Source organism: Epinephelus fuscoguttatus, linkage group LG11 (assembly GCF_011397635.1).
Source record: "Epinephelus fuscoguttatus linkage group LG11, E.fuscoguttatus.final_Chr_v1".
In the NCBI taxonomy this organism is placed as follows: Eukaryota; Metazoa; Chordata; class Actinopteri; order Perciformes; family Serranidae; genus Epinephelus; species Epinephelus fuscoguttatus.
This window is the reverse complement of record NC_064762.1, coordinates 1,397,243-1,417,288: the sequence shown is the minus strand read 5'-3', so window position 1 is coordinate 1,417,288 and position 20,046 is coordinate 1,397,243. Positions and strand designations below refer to the sequence as shown.

The 20,046-nt window shown below is 43.6% G+C and overlaps 2 protein-coding genes across 2 annotated transcripts in view; one reads left to right on the top strand and one right to left on the bottom strand.

The window, feature by feature from the left end:
* LOC125896593 (NACHT, LRR and PYD domains-containing protein 12-like) overlaps positions 1-20,046 on the top strand; it is a 451,585-nt gene that overhangs the window by 48,794 nt on the left and 382,745 nt on the right. The gene's annotated exons all lie outside the window — the stretch shown is intronic.
* LOC125896603 (palmitoyltransferase ZDHHC14-like) overlaps positions 6,691-20,046 on the bottom strand; it is a 24,834-nt gene continuing 11,478 nt past the window's right edge. The window contains exons 6-11 of the mRNA XM_049589283.1: positions 18,671-18,719; positions 17,055-17,157; positions 16,852-16,961; positions 13,085-13,193; positions 11,193-11,652; positions 6,691-8,976 (exon numbers count right to left, since the gene is read on the bottom strand). Of these exons, the coding sequence (XP_049445240.1) occupies positions 11,215-11,652; positions 13,085-13,193; positions 16,852-16,961; positions 17,055-17,157; positions 18,671-18,719 (809 nt within the window). The 3' untranslated portion in view covers positions 6,691-8,976; positions 11,193-11,214. The remainder of the gene's footprint in view (positions 8,977-11,192; positions 11,653-13,084; positions 13,194-16,851; positions 16,962-17,054; positions 17,158-18,670; positions 18,720-20,046) is intronic.

Here is a 20,046-nt window from a genome sequence, read left to right as displayed (position 1 = left end):
AGACGTGATGTTACGCACCAATAAAGCACCAGCTAAAATGTAGTAAAGCACATCCATCTAAAGCTGGAGGAGTTCCTCTGTCTGGTAGCTGTGAGCCTCACTGGCAGCACAGGTAGCCCAGTTGTGTCCTGGAACCTGAACGCACCACAGCAGACGGGCAGTGGTGGAAGGAGTGCTCAGATCGTCTTAAAGGAACATTTGACCTACAACTGTTGAGCTTCATGAAGAAAACATTCCTCCACGATGGATGAAGAACTGAGAACAGCGCACACTTCCCACACACATGCATTTTTGCTACAACCTTAGGAAACAGTGTCACACATGGACAGATAGTGAGTCTAAGCAAATGCATGTGTTTGAACCCTGCTCTGTGGGCTGCATGGACAGAGCTCAAATGCAAACGCTTGCCCATGTGTGCTTCCTGTGTGCACAAGTGTTTCAGATAGTAAGCTCTGAAGCAAAGTGCATGTGTTTGGGGAGTAAGGAGCGCACAGCTGGATAAATGAGACTTGGGTTATACTGCATGAGGGTTTGTAAACACATGTTTTCTTCATGATTGAATTATTTACAAATGATCACTGTGGGTGACGTATTCCTTTAAATCAAGGTAACAATAGCACAGTGTAGAGATACTCTGTTATAAGTCAGAGTCAAGCATTGAAACTTTGAAACCTGCAGCAGCATCACTTTTCTTGTGCTGCTTTCAGACACCTTTTGTACGTATTTAACCCTTTGAACCCCAATTTCTTTTAAAAACATGGGGAATAAGGGCATTGGCTGACTTGGTAAGAAATGTCCCATGAATTGCAAAAAAATTATATATTTAGACAATTATTTTTAAAAAGTTAGGAAAAAACTATATTTATATTTATATTTATCATTATTATATCTTTTAATAATAATAATAATAATAATAATGCTACATTTTATTTGGAGGCGCCTTTCAAGTCACCCAAGGTCACCTTACAGAGCGTAGAGGATAAAAGACATCGTTAAAACAAAACATCAACATAAGAACAAGTGTAGTGCACAGTGTCCAGTTAGAGTTTGAACAGGTGGGTTTTGAGTTGGGATTTGAATGATGTGATGGAGTCGTATTTCATATTATTTATTTGCACAGTATTAAAACAATTGGTTTTAAGAACAACAACAACAACAACAACAACAACAACAACAACAAAAAACAGATTGCGCAGGTGAGATGAAAAACTCCTTAAATGGTTTTAAGTTATCTCACCTAAATATTCAATAAAACAGACAAAAAAGACAAAGATTTAAAATTGCCTTTAAAATAATTGATAAGATTGAGAGTCTGACTGTCTGATGTGTGTGTGTGTGTGTGTGTGTGTGTGTGTGGAGAGTCTGGGTGCCGAGCAGCTGAAGGCTCGGGCACCCATGGTACTGAGGCGAGAGTGGTGAAGTTGGATGAGAGCTGGGGTGATGAGTTGATGAGTTTGGTGGGGAGGCCGGTGAGGAGGGCGTTGCAGTAGTCGATGCGGGATGTGACAAATGAGTGAACCAGGATTTCAGTGCTGGATTGGGACAGTGATGGGCGGAGTCTGGAGATGTTGCAGAGGTGGAAGAATGCAGTCCGGGTGATGTTTTGAATATGAGGTGCAAATGAGAGGGTGCTGTCCAGAATGACGCCGAGGCTCTTGACTTGGGAGGAGAAGGGTACAGGGAATCCTTCGATGATGATGGGTGGAGCTGGGCTGTGTTGTGACTTGGTGAGGGTGGATTTGGAGCCGATGAGCAGGGCCTCTGTTTTACTGCCGTTAAGCTTCAGGAAGTTCCTGCTCATGCAGCTCAGGATGTCTTCAGGACAGGTGGTGAGGGAGGTGGAGGGATGGCAGTGGTGGGTTTGGAGGAGATGTAGACCTGTGTGTCATCGGCGTAGCAGTGAAAATGGACCCCACGGTGACAGAGGATTGTGCCCAGGGGGAGGAGGTAGATGATGAAGAGAAGTGGAAAATTATGTTACAGAATTATTAATTATTAATTTTAAAGCCTTCTTTTCAGGTCAGTTCCTTGTTTCTTTGTTTGTTCCACACTCTGTTCTCTTTTCCTTTGAAAAAAAATAATTTTCTTGTTTTTAATTTTCTCTTTTTTTCCCCACTAATTTCTTGCTAATTTATTGGATCATTTCTTCTTTGGTTGCTCACAGCCTTCTCCCCATGAGCACTAGCAACACATTCTACTTGAAGAATCAAAAGTAAAAGTATTCATTGTGCAGTATGACCTATTTCAGAATGCTGTAAAGTCTGGTCTTCATGTAACCTATAATACATGTATTTGTCGATTATATTTTATATTATTTTTATTCAGAATATGCATGTTGTGGATTGAGGAGAACAGTTGCCACTAAACTGTAGTGAAGGAGAAAATGGAAATACTCAAGTAAAGTACAAGTACCTCCAAACTGCACTAAAGTGTAGTACTTGAGTAAATGAGGAGGATACAAGAAGACAGAGGAAGAAAATATACTTCAGTAATCTTTCCACCGCTGCAGACAGGGTCACTTTACATGACTGATAAGCTTCACTGGAGGTGAGTTGAAAGATTCACTTCACTTAAAGACGTGCAAATCATCTCATTAAGGCTGTCCGATAAAGGTCATGTCTGAGACGGGTTAGTGTTTATGATCCACCTCCTCAAACCGCTGTACATTAAATATGATGTGATTATTGTTTTAACTGTAAAAACATCTTTTTAACTCAATGTTTCCAAAAGTCTTGTCTTGTGCTAAAGAATCATCTAGAATCATCTATAACCCGGAGAGACCACCAGAGGGCAGCAGCTCCATCTGAAAAGGATTAAAACCATCAGCCTCAGTTTTGAGTTCTGTCCCAGTGTGATGTGTGATATTTGTCTTTTTGTCCATTCTTTTGCACTTCACACAACGTCACACAGTCAGTCTGGAGCAGAAAAATGTGAGGAATTGTGAGTATTTGGTACCAAGAGAGCCGAGAGGAAACTCATCTCAGCACGGCTAAATACTGTAACTGGTTATGCTTGAAGGACACAGCGACATTTGTCATGAGACGCCCGTGTTACTGACTGAAACTGTGATGGAATTAAAACTTTAAAGTGTTTATGTTGTCTGTATAAATGTGGGTATATATTATTACTGATTATTACTACACGAGTGGAGGACATCTCTCTGAGTCCTTTCATTTTGTGTTCTGGCGTGTGCAGTGTGTACTTAGTGTTTCTATCATGTAACACACCTGCTCTGGTACCTGGTGACTTCACAAGGCAGCTGCTGTGTTTCTGATATTGTGTTTTGTACTATACAGTGTGTACACACATGGATTCACTGTAGTCTGCATCGCACCTGGAATTTTATTTCAGTTTATTGGGTCTACTTGTTGTGTGCGGGACTACAGGTGGAAAGTAGTGTTTCGCTAAATCTGGTGCGACCAGGGTTTAACTTCTTGTAACTGATTAATGTCACTGCACACTGTCTTAAACTAATGCAATTACACCACTGACTTATTTTATAATGTGATATATGACCAGGGCCGTAGATATAGACTGTGCAGGCAGTGTGCTTGCACTGGTGCTTGTGAGGTTAAGGGCCCATAGAGAGAGTGGGCCCCTCAACAATGTTTTGGACGGAGCATGGGTCGTTATAGGTGACTGCCAACTTGGGAATATACCTGTGTTCAAAGAAGAACTCTCATTAAATTAACAATAGTGCCATTTGCTATATATGCCCTTGAAAAAAGGCAAACCCATCAACGCACGTAGTTGGGTTTAGGTAAAAATAACAGGGTTTGGCTTTACAGTCTTACAGGACGTGAACACCACTCTCTGAGGTGAAGGTCGGTGTTTGTCGAACCCATCCACCACCTCTCCTGCACACCCCACTTGGACTTTCACTACCTTAACTTTCTTTCTACCCTTGACGCTGTCGAGCACTGTTGAACTATAACGGCGACTGTACGCATTTCATGCCAACGTTAGAGGATGGCTTTTTTCTTCTGGGTCTGACCCCGCAAGTCACTGCCTTCAACACAGACTTCGACGACTTGGGAGTGTTGGTGCACAAAAACATGCACTGGGGCCAAACGCAACTACTGTTGTTTATGAAATAGCAATGATGTGAAGGTGATGAAGGAGACTCCGCTGACACCGTCTTTAAATTAGTGTTTCCTAAAACTTTATTTCAATGACATTAGTTAGAATTAAAATGTCAGTTTCTCTTTAAGTTTCCATCAGTTTGATTTCACTTTCACTCTGATTGCTTTGCTCACATCCTGAAAACATGTTCCCACCAATAGTTTGGTTGTCTATCAGTCTTATCCTCTCCAGATTCTTGCAGCAGCAGCCAGCTGTTGTCCAGACTCTGCCCCTCACGTCTCACACACACTGGATGTGAGTGTTTCCTGTCTCAAGTGGAAACACAGGAGAGAATCTCATCCTCCAGTATCCATGGTTACAAGCTCGTCCATTGTTGCGACTTCCACAACCAGGATTGGATCTAGATTCTGGGGTTTTAATATCTGCTGCAGACGTGTGTACTGCACCAGTCAGTATCAAACATATCTGTGGTACACAGAATTAAAGAGGTGTGTCCTTCCTCGAAGTGTTTCATGAGTCAGATGACCTGATCCACACCTGAGGTCAATATGTCTCCACCCCTGATAAAAACAAAGCTACAACCTGCCCTGCTGAGTGATCCGATGGTGCACCAGGACCTCTGTGAGGTCAATGTCCTTTTATTTGGCCTTCCCAAACAACATGCAGCCGTACTTTAATGTAAATATCCGTTTGTCACTGCCGTCTGTTGTGTTTTTCCCGAGCTTAGGCGACAGGAATCATGACGTGGTGACACAACCAGGAAATCCTCCGTAGGCTAGACTGTCCCATTTAACAACGGTTGACGAGTCCTTCGTAGGTGCCTCCAAAAGACTAGCCTTCGAAGGACGCGGCCTACGCAGACTCCACTCGGCCTACACAGCCTCCAAAGGACTAGCCTTCGAAGGACGCGGCCTACGCAGACTCCACTCGGCCTACACAGCCTCCAAAGGACTAGCCTTTGAAGGACGCGGTCTACGCAGCCTCCAAAGGACTAGCCTTCGAAGGACGTGGCCTACACAGCCTCCAAAGGACTAGCCTTTGAAGGACGCGGTCTACGCAGCCTCCAAAGGACTAGCCTTCGAAGGACGTGGCCTACACAGCCTCCAAAGGACTAGCCTTTGGAGGCTGTGTAGGCCGCGTCCTTCGAAGGCTAGTCCTTTGGAGGCTGTGTAGGCCGCGTCCTTCGAAGGATGCAGACCCTGAATTGGGACACAGCTATAATAGCTAACCCTCTTACTCACGCACGCAAAGGACATACTGGTCGTTGCATAACATGAGGCATGGCTACTGCCACTGCACACACACACACACACACACACACACACACACACACACACACACACACACACGCGCGCGCGCACCTCTTACATACTGTATATTTGTGTCGCAGGTGAGCTGATCGTGTTGTACCCATCATGTGTTACAGCTTCAGTTTTCCCTCTAAAATCTGGTGTCGTTGGAGATGAGCCAGGCCTGTGCAGATTCGATCACTGGCGATCAGAGCACAATGCATGCTGGTTAGTTTTGTGTCCGACTTCATCCCGACTTGCTCTGACGTATTACAAAAGTGGACGGCGATCAAGCCGCGAGAGCGAGGCGGACGCAGTTTTTAGAGCCAGGCGCTGCAGCTGCTCTCCACCGACTGCACCGCCTGGCTCTCACCTGATCTAACAGCTGATTGGTTCAGATGTCGACTCAACAAGATGATGTTTCAGATAAACTACTCATTTTTGTTGAATTTCAGAGATTAAGATTGTATTTGTCTGATCTGAAGGTTTATTGTGTAACAGAAACATGTTGTGTGACTGATGGTGAAGTTTAGTCGTCACAGACTGAACACATTCATCATAAACCACACAGAGTCTACTGTGTATTAACACTGGACTGTTACTGAAGTGTTCACCATCACACAGACTGGTGGTCATTCTTAAACTAACATGTGTACAGATGTGAAGCCCTGACTGTGTCTGACTGAGCCTTAATGAAAGCTGTTGTCTTGTATCAAATATGAAGCTTACAGTCAGACTCAGTGTATTCAGTCTCTGTTGCCATGGTGACAGGTCAAACTGATATGGTGCTGATTTACAGCAGAGTTCATGAACCATGAACATAAACTACAGATCACCTGCTCTCGTCTACTTTACAGGCGAAGCGCAGTTCATCTCCAACGAGTCTGTTTGCTCTCTGCAGTCCAAGCTGACACACTCAACTGCTTCCGGGCGGGTTGCTGCCAAAGCAAGCGCTCTGATTGGCTGCTAGGGAAGACAACGACAACCTATACATGTACGTCAGTCAGAGCCGCCACCTAGCGGCCTGGATGATCACACAGACACACTGCTGGAGGAAGTACTCGGATAGTTTATTTAAGTATTAAAACTTAGAAATACTGAGATGTAAAAGTGTTGCATTAAGGAGCGACGCCTCAGGTGACCTGGGTAAAAGTTTTAACCAATAAATTTCCCCATGAAACCTCCCTGGCTGATCATTATATGAAGACAGTTATTTTTATTTCTGAAATGTTATGTTTGAGGTTTTATCTCATTGATTTTAAACATTTCCAGACATTTAATAAAACCAGGTTCAAAACTCTAGTTTCACTTTATTGACATGTTAAAGTTTTTCTATCACTCCATAAATCAGAAAATACAATAGACAGCCGTAAAATATATTTTTAGGATGTTTCTCGGAGTGAAATGATCTTTAAATCAGGCTGTGAATGATCCCTGAATGTGACACACTGGACCTTTAAACTACAAACTTCTTTTTTTAATAAAATGTTTTATTGAAATCCACAGTTGTTCATGAAACAGCTGGAGAAGAAATTCTTGGCACAAAACCACAACGTCATAAGCTGACGTCCAATCAGCAGCGTCGTGTCTCCCACACTGATTGGATGACAACGCCTGTTACTAAGATACATCATCAGCTGAGTGAAGACAACATGGTGAGGGATTCAGAGTCCTGCAGCTGCCGGCCGTCCCGTCAACACCACAGTTCACCTCCTCCGCCTTCAGCTGCACCACCACTTTAAAGCTGCCTACATTTCCCACAAGGCAGCGCTCAGGTGTGTGGCGTCATCACCTGTCAAGGAATCGTCATGGAAGTGCAGCGAGTTAAAAAACTGACATGTCAGTGACGATTTTCAGTTTCTCCGAGTCTCTGCAGGACGATCCTTCACAGATTCAACATCAACGAAATCAAATATAAAATAAGGCATTTATCTTTTTTAATTCACGCTGACATCATCAACAGCTGTCACAGGGTTCAGTTTAAGACTTTTGAACACCTTTATTTAAATGATAAGTCATTCACATTTTGGAGCTGCAGCTGACACGTCTGTTTGTTAGTGATCAGCTGATGATTTTATCAGTGAATCGTTTGATCTGTTAAACGTTATAAAACGGTTTCCTTCAGCCTGAACTGACTTCATTTAAATGTCCACTTTTACCAATAAATGTCTCTTAACCTTTATTGATCATAAAAATAGTTGATTAATTTTCTGTTGATCAAATAATCAATTAATTGACCAATTGTTGCAGCTTTATATTCTGACAGAGGAGCTTCAACAGGACTGTGTGGTGACACAGCTGCACGGCTGATTCTCAGTTTAAAGGGAAAATTCACCACTTTTTAACGAGTCGTTCCAGGATGTTGTCATGTTGCACCTGTAACATCCTGAGAGCGACTCATGCTCATGGGGACAGACGAGAACAGGGACATTAAATCAAGAGCTCTGCCTTCTGGCTCAGCTCCCTCTTCACCACGATGGCGCAGTGCAGCGCCCTCATCACTGCAGACGCCGCTCCAAACCACTGATCCATCTCACGCTCTATTTTACCTTCACTTATGAACAAGACCTCGAGATACTTGAACTCTTTCACTTGGTGTAGTAACTCTCCTCCAACCCAGAGGGAACAATCCATCCATGGTGGGGCCTTTGATCAAACTGCCCTCTGACACCAACAGAAACCAAATCATTCATTCATTTTCTGTAACCACTTATCCTGTTGGGGGTCACAGGGAGATGGAGCCTATCCCTGCTGACACTGGGAGAGAGGCAGGGTTCACCCTGGACAGGTCACCAGACTATCACAGGACTGACACATAGAGACAGACAACCATTCACACTCACATTCACACCTACGGACAATTTAGAGTCACCAATTAACCTGCATGTCTTTGGACTGTGGGAGGAAGCTGGAGCACCTGGAGGAAACCCACACTGACACGGGGAGAACATGTGGGAGCACCTGGAGGAAACCCACGCTGACACGGGGAGAACATGTCAGAGCACCTGGAGGAAACCCACGCTGACACAGGGAGAACATGTCAGAGCACCTGGAGGAAACCCACGCTGACACGGGGAGAACATGTCAGAGCACCTGGAGGAAACCCACGCTGACACAGGGAGAACATGTCAGAGCACCTGGAGGAAACCACGGCACTGAGGAATTCATTACTTCAACTAACTATATTAACCATCAACACTGACTGGACTTGCACATTAAAGGTGGCAAATTTTCCCTTAAAATTTCACCAAAGTTGAATTTGAAAATTCTGCATTAAATCCCGATGATTTCATTTTAGCTGCTGTGACGTTCCACAGTTTAACTGGTGGTGTGAACATGTCTTTACAGAGGTGAAGTCCAGCTGAATATCTGGCAGTGTTGTTGCTTCATGAACTCATGTCTGCAGAAATTATTTTGGAAACCAAATCCTGCTTCCTGTGTTTTTGTTAAAAACAGTCAGATCTTATTATTCCTCATAAACACTGAAGATCCAATTCTTTATCGTAAAAAAACAAAAACCTTTGGTCCTGGTCCGACTGCGTCCGTCTGACACCAAGCAGCTTATCCTGGCTGAAATGTCTGAAACAGAGTCTGACCTCAGATCCTGCAGAGATGGAAGATGACATATGGCTTTGGTCCAACGGTCAAACAGAAAATCCTCAACATCTAAAAGTTGTCACATCCCGCCTTCAGAGAGCAAAAGGAAAAAATCAAACAGCCGATTCTTGTTTTTCAGTTTCTGACATAAAACTCTGCACTTTTCTTGTTTCTGTGTTTTTTTGTGGACGCCATCGTCGACATGTGTAAAGGCCCTGACACATCAAGCCGACGGTCGGCCGTTGATCAAAGTCGGGCCGTCGGTGAACGTCTGTCTCTCTAGTTTTTGCGGTGTGTCCCACATTGTCGGCATTTTGCCGTCGGCGGCTTTTCGGTCGATTGAGCATGTTGAGTCGGCGGCGGAGCTTGTCGGTGAGAGAGATCACTCTGATTGGCTGTTCAGGTTTTATTTCCTCGCCCCTATAGAGAGTGAATCTGCCTGTAGTGAAACCGGGGCTAACCGGTGCTTCCTCCTCAGGCTCCACTTCACTCAGCTGCCCCACAGACCCGCTGCTTCTTCCCACTTTAACCTGAATAACAAACCGGAGCTAGCTGGGAGCGGCTAGCGGAGCGTTAGCCGCAGCATGACCGGAGGGAAGCACAGCCAGTTAGCCTCCGCTAGTCTCTGAGCTAGCCCCGGCTCTCCGTTTGGATCCAACCGGAGCACCGAGCCCTGGTTTGTTATTCAGGTTAAAGTGGGAAGAAGCAGCGGGTTTATCGGGCAGCTGAGTGAAGTGGAGCCTGCGGAGGAAACACCGGGACCGTCTGGATGTAATAGTCCGTGGAGGTGCTGCGGTGCTCGGCTGCACAGATAGGAAACCCCTCGGCTGACAGGATGTACCACTCTCTCACTCCGCTCTCTCTCACGCAGGCGCAGAACGTACGTGCTACTTGGCCGTCGGATGTAGTCCGTGTAGTGTGTTCAAATGCAACTGACACAGGGCGACGTGAGGCGACGTAGACGACGCAACAGTTGGCTTTCATCGCTGCTAGTTCTTTGATGTTAGTTTGGTGTGTCCACACCTATACAGTTTAAAACCATCTGGAGTTCAGCATGTTTAATTTACAGGGACACATTCTTAATAACAGATCATGTAGAGACGAGCTGAGATCTCATTTATGTCTGAGGACCATAAAAAATGTTTGTAAAAGAAGTTTTGACAGCGAGACGCTCCAGGTGAAACAGGTTTTTACACGCACTGGTCAGCGGCTCCTTGTGTCCTGTCAGTTTCGTCTTTGGACTCAAACTGCACATTTAAGAGTTAATTTTTGTTCATAATAAAACAAAACATTTCAGAAAACTTGAGAATTCAACTTGGTGAACTTTGAGTGTATCAACAGAGTGTAACAGCGTACACCATTTGGATGAGCGGACACTTTGGATGAATCTAAGCCGCTAACACCACTTACGAAAGCATCTCGTCAAGGCTCAGCAGGAGATGAGCCATAACTCAAGTTTCTTTTGAGCGATCTCGATTAAACTCTGTGGACACATCAGATACTAATGTCTTTATCAAATTTTGTTCATTTTGGATAAAATGAACAATTATTATTGAAATGCTGCAGACATGGTGATGGTGGGACAAGTTTGTGATTGGTCGAACACCTTCTTCAGACAGAAATAATCAAGCTGAGGTGACTTCAGTGTTGTGAAACCCAAAACTCGCTCACTGCAGCCAACAGAAACTGCTTCCTGCTGTTGTTGGCCAAAAGGGCTTTAACCTCTCCTTGACGGCTTGCGGCTGTGTTTGTTCTTGTATTTCAGGATCCTGGCATCTTTGTGACGTCAGACTGGTAAGGAATGTTTTGAAGGGAGAGATGAATGAAGACAGAGAAAGTCGTCAGGTGTGAACCAGCTGAACTCCAGATGGTTTTAAAACACCAAACTGAATGTTTGTCCTGAGGAGAGACATCGTCTCCTGCAACAGTTTGAAGGTTCGACTTCTACTTTTCCTCGTCTTTATTTTTACTCCACTACGTATCTGCACTGTGACTGAAAGTCAGTGATAAAATTATGAACAATCGTCAGTCTGAAGTTTCGATCCAACTGTCGCTCATATTCTCAATTTTACAGATATTTTTGTTTCTTCTTCTGAGTCGTTTATTCGCTCGGTCTGTTTCAGTTTCACGTTTCACACGACAGGAAGTTCAGACTTTTGTTTTAAATTTCTGGTTCAGTGTAAATTAAAACTAAAATATGTTTGCACAAATGATGAAACTCACTTTATGGGTCGAACAGTTTGAATCAGACGGAGCTGAGTTTCACCAGCCCTCTGACGGAGTCCTCGTGCAGAGCGTCCTGACTGGCGGGGTCGTACAGGGCAGCGGGGGTGGGGATAGGGGGGTGTGGGTGCAGGTGCAGGTGGGCGGGGCAGGGCAGGGCGCCCTGCGGCGTGCTGCACGGCGTCTCCTCCGGGCTGACGAAGTGGTGGTGGTGGTGATGGTGGTGATGGTGGAGGTGGTGGTGGCAGTGGGAGTCGACGGCGGCGTCCCTCAGGGTCAGGACGTCCCCCCCGCAGGATGGCAGGGAGGGCTGGGAGGGGGCCAGGTAGGCGCAGGGACCCCCCAGCGTGGTGGTCTTCCCTGGCAGAGGGGCCAGGATGACGGGGTCACTGTGGAGCAGCGGGGTGGCTGCAGCCTGGAGGACGAACTTGGTGCTCTGGATGCACTGATCCTGATCACACTGAGGACACAGCGGGAGACAACGAGTCAATGAGCTGCTGGACGCAAGAGACAAACACTTCTGCTCACACAGAGAGCGTTACAGTGATCTACAGCGACACGTCACCCGTGTTTATAATTCACTTTCAGCACGAGGTGGTGAGACAGGAGCTTTATCACCTCCATTAAACTGCTTTCTCATCTTGTACTGTTTAATAGACCTTTTTACTGTTGGTAAACAGTGTGATGTTTGTTGGTGGGTGGGGCTTAGCTGGAGGCAAAACAGTTCTCCACAGACATTAGCTAGCACTAGCTAACAAGTTGTGTTGTCTTGTTTTAGACGATGGAGGAAGATGATGTGAGTGGTGCGTTCAGAAACACTCATTGTGAGTGTGGGAGCGCACTCTGACACAAACTGGAGCGTTGATAAATTGGGAGCGCTGTCTGAATGTAGCGTTGGGTTATCCAGAGCAGCGCACTCTCAGAGTGGCAGAGCGCACTCTGGACACTCTGTCTGTGGAGACGGAGCAGCAGAGCGCCGAGCGGAGTGAATGTGTGATTAACTTAACCGTTGGTTCATTCATGTAGAAATATAACGCTGCGTTTCGTCCACCAACAGGGCTCTCATTTTAGTGTAGAGCGTCAGACTGAATTTACCAACGCACCATGTCAGGTCACTCACTCTCCGGGACCGCCAGTGTTACTTGAATAAGTAAACACTGACCAACGGGACCAGACTGGCCGACCCGTATGCTCTCACTCAGTGGATGGATGATGTCACAGGAAGCCAATCTTACAAAGGAGGACCACACTTGTTTGTTTTGCTATGGACGCTAACGTTAGCTAATGTGCTAAAAAGTTAGCGTTGCAGAGAAATCCAATCTTCCTCTTAATCCCTCCCCAGTTTCTGATGAGGTGGACATGATAACCCTTAATACACATAACCTTATTCATCCCTACAACAGGAAATACTTTTTCCCTAACCTGACATGAAGTGTGCGCTGCACATGTGAGCATTTTTGATGATGGCCTCCGTCCAGTCCTTTGGTCTTATCACATTTAACCATAGTTGTCTTTGTTTTTGTTGACGGGCAGTGGCGGCTGGTTTTGAGCCATGACTCCTTCTATTCTGGCTCCCAATAACACAACAAGACAAACACATTTTAACACTACTATGGAGCCTACAGCCCTGTGGGGCTGATAACATGACGTCATCGTGATGTCGGTCTTAAAAAAAAAAAAAAAAAAAAAACGTTGGCAGGGAAGGGGTTAAAGGTCATAGTTCAAAAGCAGAGGTGAGTGTCTGTGTACGTTCACTGTGAAACAGTATGTGGACACTGGAACATCAGAAACATCCTAAAACAGATCAAAGTGGACAGGAGAGTGTCCACATACTTTTGGCTGTGTAGGTTAAGGGTTAGTATTGATCAGCAGTGATGTCATCCTTCACCTACCATGTGACTGTGCAGCTGGGTGGAGGCGTAGCTGGTCCCGTTGGACTGGGAGGACTGGGAGACGGTCTGTGGGGTATCAGCCTGGATCAGTCCTCTCCTGTCAATCAAACTGGGACACAGAGATTCAATTCAAACTTTAGTGTCATCGTGTGATCACAGTCTCACATGGTCGACACAGTGATGGCAGTTTGAACAGCTTTTAATCAGAGAAAACACCCTCACTGACCTGCATGTGTGTTACCATGGTTACATGTATGCATTATGGGATACATGTGACCTTTATCAAGATCACTGATGGATTTATTTTTGGTTCAGCTATGATTGGTTCTCATCAGCACTGAAGCTGATCAACGTACTGCTGCAGAGGCCATGTTAGTTCAGAGAGTCGCACAATAACAAACACAGGAGGTGATGTAGGCGGCGGTTGACCAACAGCTCCTTGTGTCCTGGGAGGTTTTTGTTAGATGAAGAGAGCGATGTTACGGCTTCAGTTTCCTGTCAGAAAGGGCCGTCTGACAGTGAGGTGAAAATATGACACTGACACAACCCCACTGTGAAATATCTGAATTAACTCATGATCAGCGCTCTGACCTACGTCACAGCTGTGACGTAGGTTAGAGCGCCGATCATGAAGAACTGAAGGGGTTAATTCAGATATTTCACAGTGGGGTTGTGTCAGTGCACTCTGACCTACCTCACAGCTGCTGACAGCTGTGAGGTAGGTCACAGCGCCGATCATGAAGAACTGAAGCTTCATGATCGGCGCTCTGACCTACATCACAGCTGCTGACAGCTGATTGGACGTCTCCACGCACCCCAAAGTGATGCCATAATAATACACAACATGAGGTCACAACCACGTGTGTTAGTTGGTTTTGTTCATGAGAACCAGGTCTTCTGATCTGTTTGACTGACGGAGAGATCGACTAATCAGATTCACGACTGAGCTTCATTCAAACAGCGAGTGCGTCTCCTTCTCCAAGCGACCTAGAAAACACCTTTTCATGTGCAGATGGAAGTCTCCACCTGTCGTCACCTGAGGTGTCAGCAGGTGTAGCCAACACACACACACACACACACACACCAGCTGGAGATGGTCTAACGAGCAGACTGTGTAATGAAGCAGTGTCCATATGCTCAGTCCTGAGGAACAAACACCTTCATCTCTGCTGAACAATCTGACTTTAGTAAACTTCATTAGTAAAACTTCTGCATTTAAAATCTTACTTTAGAAAAACATCCTAAATATCATCAGTAAATGTACTTTAAGTATAAAGTACTGTGTCTTCGTTGTTACATTGTTACATGTTATACTGTCAGATTAAAGGTTCAGGTCCACAGAGCTGCTGTTTCTGTGAGATGACTCATTGAAGACAAATAATTTTTTTTACCACTGTTTGGAAGTTGTGTGTAAATGCTGCTCAAGAGATGTGACACCATTTGACCAGATGGGGGCGCTGTCATTACAGCCAAAAACTAAATTTCAGAAAGGCCACGCCCCTCACACAGATTCAGCTCAATGTGCTCTACAAAACAGCCTCAAGGACCTACAGGTGCGCCTCTGAGATTTTCAGCCATTTTGAATTTTTTGACAGACACATTTTTGACGTCTCCTCCTAAACCATGGGTGGAACTTGTACCACATTAACTGTGGATCATTATTGGACACAATTTATTTAACTGTATGAAAAGCTTGTTGATGTCTCATTAAATTTTGAATATACTAACCAATGACCTTTAGAGGGGGTGTGGCTTAGCACATAAACAGATCTTACTCCATAACTGTTGAACCAATCATCACAAAACTTGCAGGAAATGGCCACACAGGGACCTTAAACATATCCTGAAAGTTTCATTCAAATCGACAACTGTGTCAAAACAGCAGAAATGGGCGTGGCTTAAGACAAACCAGACTATAACTCAGAACTCACAGGATGTGTTGAATAATAATGTTGAACATGTGTGTCAAATCATTTCTCAAAATATAAATCAGTGACAGTTCGTCCAAACATCACCAAACTCAGTGAATATTTTTAACTCCGCCATAAAGCAATTCCCAAAATGTTTATCCACTCAACCAATAGGAGGTGACAGTGTTTCTAAAGAGGGGCGTGGCCTGGCAGAGATTGGACGTAAATGAATGAGCATCTGTCTGATCATCATAAAATCTGAATTCAAATAAACACAAGAAGTTTGTGCTCTAGAGAAAGGATCAGCACTCAGTGAATAACCTCCTAAGCCCTATGATAAGCTATTATGGCAAGGCTTAACTATACAGACCAGTGAGCAGTGATAACTAACATGTCTTTGGGGTCATCGGGTGGGAACCTCCTTTCACCGGTGTTTCGTCTAGTTGGTCCCACGACACCTCCAGGAGGCTAGACAGTGATCTCTGGCGTCCCAGAGACACTCCCCTAATGCCAGGTCTCACTGCTCCCCGCACCAACCCAACAACCTCCTTTACCTTACTTACACATGGCTTTCTCAGCCCAAACAGCACTGCTGCCTTCAACCAAACCCAGGCTCCGTACACGCGAGCTCCAGGAAGAGACAGTGCTGATACTACCTTTCCTAGCACAGTCACCATACTTATCTTTAATGCAGGCGTCACAAACTGTCAAAGGTCCTGATCCTACTCAACTCTCAGGTCTTAAAGGTCCTTGAACCCTGGAACCGCTCGTGGTTAGATTTTTATTTATTTTTAATATTGTAAGTTGGTTTAATTTAATCAACTGTTCAACAACCTGATGTGTTTTATGTGGTTTTAAAATATTCATCTGCAAAGTAACTTCAGGTTCCTGATAAATGTTGTCAAATAAATTTACTATCATGACTAAACATACGAGGAAATATTCCCCCGAATCAAACGTCATTTAATTAGTGCTGAATGTTTCTGCTCCTGTTGAATCAGAGTGTTTCAAACATCTACAGATGGAACAGATGAATTTTTCCTCTATCTCATAACGAAGGATGGAAACATAAGAGTCAGCTGATCTCTGAGGAGGAAGACGAGTTTAATTACTGCGAGGAAGGTCTCAGCTGAAAACTGTCCTCATTAAACAGAATCACAGCGTCTGTTGAGAGGAAGAGGAGGAGGAGATGAAGCAGGTACAGCGGTGGACAGAGCAGTAACAGAGTACTTTTACTCAAGCACTGGAGTTTTTTAATAATAATATTTTTGGGCCTTAATTTGAGAGGACAGTGGCAGTGAGAGGGGACGACATGCAGCTAAAGGCCACAGGCTGGAATTGAACTCGTGGCCTTTGTACACTGGGCGCCCGCTCTACCAGTGAGAAACTCGGCACCCTGAATATTTCCATTCTCCTTCTCTTCCTCCACAGCTCAGATATCATACTTTTTACTGCTCTACATTTATCTGACAGCTTCAGTTACTTTACAGATTCAGAGTATTGATATAAAATCTAATCAATAATTAGTGATGATGATGTGTGGGTACACATGATGTCACCCAGCAGTGTATAAAGTCATTAAAATGAGCCCCATCATCCAGCCGATCGACATTTAACTGAACTTTATACTTTTACTTAAGTAAACATTTTAAACGCAGGACTTTTACATGTAACAGAGTATTTCTGTGGTGTGAGTACTTCAGTACTAATTTTCTGAAGCCAAATTATCACACAGGAATTAAAATGACGTGTGGGGGCTTTGTTGTCTCCAGTTTATTGTTTCTTTTCCATGAGTGTTTGTACAGCTCTTTGAGTCTATTGTGATACTTGGGTCCAGTGCAGTGTTGAGTTGCTGACCTGGGAGGCAGAGGTCCACACAGAGCAGCACAGCAGTTGGTCAGGATGTTTCCGTAGCTGTAGGGGTTGTAGTTATCTTTCCCTCTCTTGGTGGACCACGACCCTTTAATCTGGACCAGAACCAGAGAGACCAGAAACATCAGGACCAGCTCAGAACACACTGTCACCCCGGTGGTCCTCAGACCACAGTTTTGTGTACTCACGTCCTCGTTGGTGGTCTGGTTGGAGCTGATGAGATACGTGTGGAACCCCGACAGACCAACGATCGACCAGACAGAGAAGAAACACACCACCACCTCCAGGACGGTGCAGAACAGGGTCAAGGACAAACCTCAGGTTTTAGAAACATTGATCATTACTGCTGATTATAGAGTCAATATTTCTGACATTTAAAATGTAATCCCACATTTTTATGAATGGAATTAAAGAGATGAAGATAAAGTTTGTCCTGCAGACAAAATAAAATATATCTGTTCTCTGAACTGAGAAACATGAAACATCACGCTTCTGAATTTTTGACCTCCAGTTGTTCTTAAATGAGTTCAGGAGTCACGGAGGAAACAGACATGAGTGTTCACAAATTAATAAATGTTTTCTTAAATTCCTGCAGACCAGTCACTTTGCTCCCGAAATAATTAATGTGCACAACTTTACAGATGATACACAATACTGAACGCAGATGTGAAAGATAACACAACATTATCTGTGGAGTTCCACAGGGCTCCGCTCTGGGTCCACTCATTTTTTCTTTTCTCGGTCACAAACATAAAGTTTGTTATTTCTGCTACGTGGACGACGCCCAGTTATACAAACTCATCATCAGAATTTAAATGTTTTGTTCTGATTTTGGATGATTCATAAATGTTCTTCATATTTTTTAAAATTATTATCTGTTGTGTTCTATTTGAAAACTTTAAATATAAAATGTAAAATATCTCTTAACGTTCTGTTCCATTAATTTGTGTACAGACATGAACAAATCAAGAGCACCAAGTAGTTTTCTTGGTGCATTAATTACTCATCTGAACGCACAATTTGTCCACATGAAATATTATCTTTTTTCTCCATGAAATCTTCATTAAAAAACACCAAATGTCCAACTTTGCTGCGTCCTTGTGTTCGGATCATAAAAGACACTGTAGTAAACATTATATCTAAAAATTCTGACCATCAGTTAAAAACATTTTAAATTTCTGTGTTGACTTGACGGCGCCGTGCAGCGAAAGTTAAATCATGGCTGTCCTCAGACACTTAAAAGGAGATTTTTGTAAAAGGGACGTCCTGATGTGATGAGCTTTTGGACGCGTGTCCTCAGTTATGAGTCACGTTCTTAAAACCAAAACACCATAATGCTCAAAGTTGTTAATTTCTAACCTGTCAGAGAAGAAAACTGCTGACAGGAAACTGCTGAGGCTTTGTTTCCTTTGTCTCTTTTTATTTATTTAAAGGTGTTAAACTGCGCCGTCACTGATGACGAGAGACAGAGGACAACAGTAGAAACAAACAGAAAACAGAAGAAGCTGCTGCAGCTGAATATTAATGTGTCCTCAGTGTGTGACAGAGTGACTTTGACCTTGGCAATGCAGGATGGGACGTATTGATCCGCGGCCGGTGTCTGCGTCAGAGTCACTGATTGATCAGAAACACACAAACACATGAACCTGCTGAGACGGAGAGGAAGCTATGAGGGGTGATTAGTGCCTCTGAACAGGAGCTCTGTGGTGACATTAAGACAAACTGTTCATATGAACACGTGTGTGAGTGAGTTATTATTCATGTTTATGGATTTAAATGAAACCTTTAAACAGTGAAAGGATATCTGGCCGGGCTGTCTTTGAGCGCGCTCAGGAAACCCGTCCGGTTCGATCCTGCAGAGACGACAACACGTTGGTTCATGTTACTCAGTTTAAAAAAGAAAAAAAAAACATTAAAAATATTTTGCATATAATACAGATATTTATTTTTTATAATGTTTTTTCACATTTGCATCATTAACCTTAGTTTTGCCTCGTTTGGTTGGACTCTCTGTATTTCTGTTGCTTTATCTGAGTATCACATTTCTGCTTTTGCTTTGCTTCATAAATAAAGTTATTATTATTATTATTATTATTATTATTATTCAATTCTATTGGTTTCTTGACTGTAGTTTTATATTTTTATTATTTTAATATTCTCTGACTGTTTTTTATTATGCACCAAAAACCCGTGGTGGAATGTAACCGAGAACATTTACTCTAATAATAAATTACTAATAAATTATTATGACGTTGAATGTAGCAGAAATAATATTAGAAATAAATATAAGGGGGCGTCGGTAGCGTAGTGGATAGTGCGGGTGCCCCATCATGTACAGAGGCGACGCCTCGCTGCAGCGGTCGCAGATTCGATTCCGGTTTGCAACCATTTGCTGCGTGTCACCCCCCCGCTCTCTCTCTCACCCCATTTCACTCTGTCCTGTCCATTAAAGGCAAAAGCCCAAAAAAATAATCTTAAATAAAAAAAAATAAATATAAGTATTGATCAATTGATAAAATCTGACATAAACAGATATTTCTGTTGTAATTTGCTTCTTTATTTATTTACCTTTGTATTCTTTCCCTGATTTATTTATTTACTTATGTTAATCTGAAAATGTATTTATTTATTTTTACATGTATTATTTTATTTATTTAAAATGTAGTTTGACATTAATTCATTTTTCGATTTATGCATTTCTTTATTTTGACACGAGCAGCAGTCATCAGTGATCTCTCATTTTAGATTTCTTGGATCAAAGATTTGCTGCAGGATCTTTTTTATTTTTATCTCAGCAGCTACAAACAGGAAACCAGCGTGGCGGCGTTTGGAGCATCGTCTCAGAGCTTCCTGTGTGTTCGGACCTGCAGGGCGGTGAAACATCAGCAGCCTCGACACACAGAATCAGACGGCTGACTTCAGACACAAAATCAATCATCAGCTGTAAACTTCCTGTGGTGAAGCTGCAGAGAGACGATCGTCCTCCAACATTAAATGTAGACGAGGTCAGATTACAGATTATCAGTCTGTGTCTTTAACTGAACGTGTGTTGGACAGGATTCACACGTCATCACACCTGTTTGTGTTTTTGAACGACTTCCTTTTAAAGACCTGCGGACCTAAAAAGTGAAGAACTGTCTGAGTCACTGTGTCACTGCTGGTCTGAAGATCAGATTATTG